At 58.0% G+C, this 4191-nt stretch overlaps 1 protein-coding gene across 1 annotated transcript in view; it reads right to left on the reverse strand.

The window, feature by feature from the left end:
* Window positions 1–3559, reverse strand: part of MUC4 (mucin 4, cell surface associated) — a 71507-nt gene extending 67948 nt beyond the window's left edge. Inside the window, exon 1 of the mRNA XM_011961248.1 lies at window positions 3478–3559. Within this exon, the coding sequence (XP_011816638.1) occupies window positions 3478–3559 (82 nt within the window). The remainder of the gene's footprint in view (window positions 1–3477) is intronic.
* Between the last annotated feature and the right edge of the window lie 632 nt (window positions 3560–4191).

Raw genomic sequence — 4191 nt, forward strand, 5'->3', positions numbered from 1 at the left:
CTTTATGAGTTTTCTACTTTACACCAGATGCTGTCTCGTTTCATCCTCATGACAACCCTATGTAGTAGCCCCTCCCCCTTGGGCTCAGTTTGCCGACGACCCTGAGACTCCAGAGCCAAAGGGGCGTTGCCTGTGTTCCCCGGGCTGCCAAGGGCGTCGCTGGTGCTGGGCCTCTGGGTTTCAGCTCCTGCTGTTTGCTGTGCTGCTTGCTGGTCGTTGGCCACAATTTGGCTGATTTTCTTGGCAGGACCTCCTGCCCCGGGATCCTCTCCTTCTGAGTGTCCTGGAGCTCAGTGGGGTTTCCCAGAGGAGCAGAGGGGTCTATGGAGAGTTTTGGCGTCCTTGGTGGCAAGTTGAGGTGGCCTCTCCCAGACCGACAGACAGACTGCGGGTTCTCTGAGGAGGGGCCCATAGAGATTCTTCCCCTCAGGGTGCGCTGTGGCCAGCGTCTCCTTCCCTGCCTGTCCTGTGCTTGCTCCAGCCTGTCACCTCCCCGGGGTCACCTTGGAGACCAAGGCCTATTTCTTTTTTTTTTTTTTTTGAGACAGAGTCTCACTCTGTCGCCCAGGCTGGAGTGCAGTGGCCGGATCTCAGCTCACTGTAGCCTCTGCCTCCCGGGTTTACGCCATTCTCCTGCCTCAGCCTCCCGAGTAGCTGGGACTACAGGCGCCTGGCACCTCGCCCGGCTAGTTTTTTGTATTTTTTTTTTTTCAGTAGAGACGGGGTTTCACCATGTTAGCCAGGATGGTCTCGATCCCCTGACCTCGTGATCCGCCCATCTCGGCCTCCCAAAGTGCTGGGATTACAGGCTTGAGCCACCGCACCCGGCCAACCTATTTCAACCCAGTTGCCTTTTCCTGGGGCATGGAACCAGGACAGCCAGGCTTCCTTCTGAGTCACTCCTGCCCGGGGCCACCAGTAGACACCAAATATCCATTTGTCCTCCTCCGGCCCACCTCTGTCTGCTGTGCCTTATCGTTTAACCCTTGAGAGCCAGGGCTGTTCCTTAAGGAAACCCTCATTGTGGTGGCTCCTTTGTGGAAACCCTGGGCTTTTCCTCTGGCCTGGGGCTTCAGTGTGACCCAGCCTGGGTGAGGGTCCTGCCAGCAAGTGTACAAACAGACCCTAGACTCACACATAGGCAGGTCATCTGTAAGCCCCCTCATCTGTAAGCGAAAAGGAATGGGGCTGGCTGGCTGCCAGTGCCCCAGCAGCTGCCCTGTGCAGTGGGGGCCGCCTGCCTACCGTTGGTGACTGCTTTTCCTGCCAAGGCCCTGATAATGCCCAGTCAGATGTGTGGGTGCCATCTCCCAGCCACTGCCACCTCCTCTCCTGGCCCAGCTCCACTTGGTCCCCTTAAGGACGCAAAGGACTCAGCGCTCCAGGGCACGCCTAGCTTCTTCGGGTCGCCACAGAGATGCCTTTGCACACCCACCGTCCTCCACTCCCTCTCCAGGTCATGCCCCCTGCTTTTCCACGCCCACCCCAGGTCTTGCCCCTCTGGACTCCTCTCTACAGACCCTGCTTCCTGGCTCCACATGGAGCTGAGTGTTCAGCTGGTACCTAACACATTTGTGGTCAGCTTTAAATCACAGATTTTGAAACTCAAGAACTTAGGCGTCAGGAGGTCAAGCCATTCACCATGGCTCTTTACACAGGGGACCGGGGCCCTGGGGAGACACGGGGCGGGGCCTGGTCACAGGGACCATAACAGTTCATGGCAAAGACTTGGCACTGGGGCTCCTAAATGCAAGCTGCCTCCCTGGCGCCCCAACCCCCAGCCTCGCTCTGGGAGTCGCAATTCCCACGGAGACCCCTTCAACCATATCTGCAGGGCAAGGCTGTGTGGCGGCTCCTTCTGGCCTCCGTGTCCTCACAGTGGGATGAGCACTCGAGCGAGGGTGTGTGGCTGGGGTGGGGTGGGGGTGCTTGTCCTGAGCCAAGTCCTGAAACATTCTGAGATGGAATGATCCACTTCACCAGCCCGGTTTCTCTTGCAGCCTTTACAGGGCGTTCCCCTTCTGACCCACTCCCAAGAGGCGCCTCGAAAATGCGCCCAAGAACCACTTTCCTTCGGTGGATGTTTCCAGCCTGCGGAGGCAGGGCAGGAGCTGAGACTCGAACTCTGGCTTCAACTCCGGACCCCTCACCCTCTCCTGGACCCCAGACGCTCCCCCAAAGACTCAGACACCCAGAAATACAGAATGAAACTTGGTCCCGAAGCCAGAGGGGCAGCCTGGAAGGTGTGGGGAAGAGGACTGGGGGCCCCGGAGGGAACGTCTCCCACAGGCCTGGCATCCCTCCCCTCCCGGCTCTGTACACAGAGGAGGCCGAGGCCAAGGCCAGGCTACGCGCCCCAGGCAAGGCCGTGACCCGAGTGGAAGCTTTTAAACCCAAGCTCAGAGGCAAAAAGCTCACGGCCAGCACCTCCTGGCCCTCTCCGCCCTGCCGCCTCCTCCACGCCGCCCTCCAGGCCGGCCGGCCTCTCCTCCTTGTCGCTTCCCTCGGTTGCTGCTGTCTCCTGATCGTCTCCTCTCTCCATTCCCAGGGTGCGTCAGTTTGTCTGTCTCTCACCTGTCTCATCCTCTCACCCTGCGGCTTTATTTGCGTTTTCTTCCGTCTTCATCGCCCAGCTTTCCTGGCATCGCCTCCACCCTGGCTCTGTACACAAGGGTGTACATCTTTCTCCTTGACTCTGTTCCTCTTGCTGTGGCTCTGCCTGTCTTTCTTTCTGCGAGTAAGCCCTGGCTCCCTCCATAGATCCTTCCAGACACCGCCGGGCTGCTCTCTGGTTCTCTGTCCTCTTTTCTCTCTCTTTCGAGCATTCTCTCTGTCTTTCCCCTCAGATCTTGTCCCATATCTGCTAATTCACACCTCCTCTTCCCCACTTTTCCCCTCTTCTTATTTCTTATTTTTTATTTTATTATTTATTTATTTATTTAATTTTGAGACAGAGTCTCACTCTCTCTCCCAGGCTGGCGTGCAATGGCGCGATCTCAGCTCACTGCAACCTTCACCTCCTGGGTTCAAGCGATGCTCCTGCCTTAGCCTCCCGAGTAGCTGGAATTACAGGCATGTGCCATCATGCCCAGCTAATTTTTGTATATTTTATAGAGACGGGGTTTCTCCATGTTGGCCAGGCTGGTCTCGAACTCCTGACCTCAGGTCATCGCCCGCCTCTGCCTCCCAAAGTGCTGGGATGACAGGCGTGAGCCACCGTCTGGCCCTCTCTTCTTTCTCTCTCCCTCTTCTTCCTCTTCTTTCCCTCTCTGGGTCTCTCTCCACCCTCCCCCCATGCTGTCCCATTCATCTCTTTCTCCTTTCTCTCTCCCTCTTTTTCTCTCTCTTCTCTTCCTCTTCTCTGTCTCCCTTTCCCCTGTTCTCGCGCTTTCTCTCCCTGGACCTCTTTCTCTGACAGCTCCCAGTACCCCCATGCGCTCCCCGCAGCCAGCCTCACCTGCTCACTCCATCACTTACCTGGGACCACATGTGGAAGGAGGCAGAGACACAGGCAGCTCAGGGACACCCAGGGGACCCTCCTCCAGCGTGTCCCCTTCATGGCTGCCGCAAAAGTTCCTCTGGCTCCCTGGGGAAGCTCCCCGGCCCAGGAGTTGCAGTGTGAGAAGCAGACGTGAGCCTGTCCCCTCCAGCGGCTGGCCCGAACCAAGTGCGATTCTCAGAAGGGGCCAGAGAACCTGGGAAGAGGAAAAAAGAGGGCGGGGCCCGCACCAATCAGGCTTTTCTCTCCTCAGCCCCACCCCACTCCCCCACCAGGAAAGAAAATACCGGTGCACCCATTGCTCTGCTCCTCACCAGCCTGAGCTGAGTGGCAGGAGGGACAGGAGGAGACACGGGGGACAGGAACAGGTCACACAGGAAATGGCTGGGCCACCCTCCTGGCTGGGTTCCTGGGCCCTCTCCTCCCTCCCCGGGGGCTGCCCCTGTCCCACCAGAACTCTGGGCTTCTGGGAAGAATGGGGAAGAAAGGGCCGCAGAGGGAGCGACCTTGGGGGTGTATGAATGGGGGAAAGAGAGTGAGATTTAAGCAGACCCCAGGGAAAGAGGAAGCAGGGGGCCATGTGGGTGAGGGGCAGGAGCAGAAATGCACTGTATGCCATCTTTTGGAAAGGAGTGTTGTGCTTAGAATATCTGCTCAGTGCAGACACATGGCAGACCCCAGACGCGTGGCAG

This window comes from Colobus angolensis, unplaced genomic scaffold (assembly GCF_000951035.1).
Source record: "Colobus angolensis palliatus isolate OR3802 unplaced genomic scaffold, Cang.pa_1.0 Scaffold54, whole genome shotgun sequence".
In the NCBI taxonomy this organism is placed as follows: Eukaryota; Metazoa; Chordata; class Mammalia; order Primates; family Cercopithecidae; genus Colobus; species Colobus angolensis.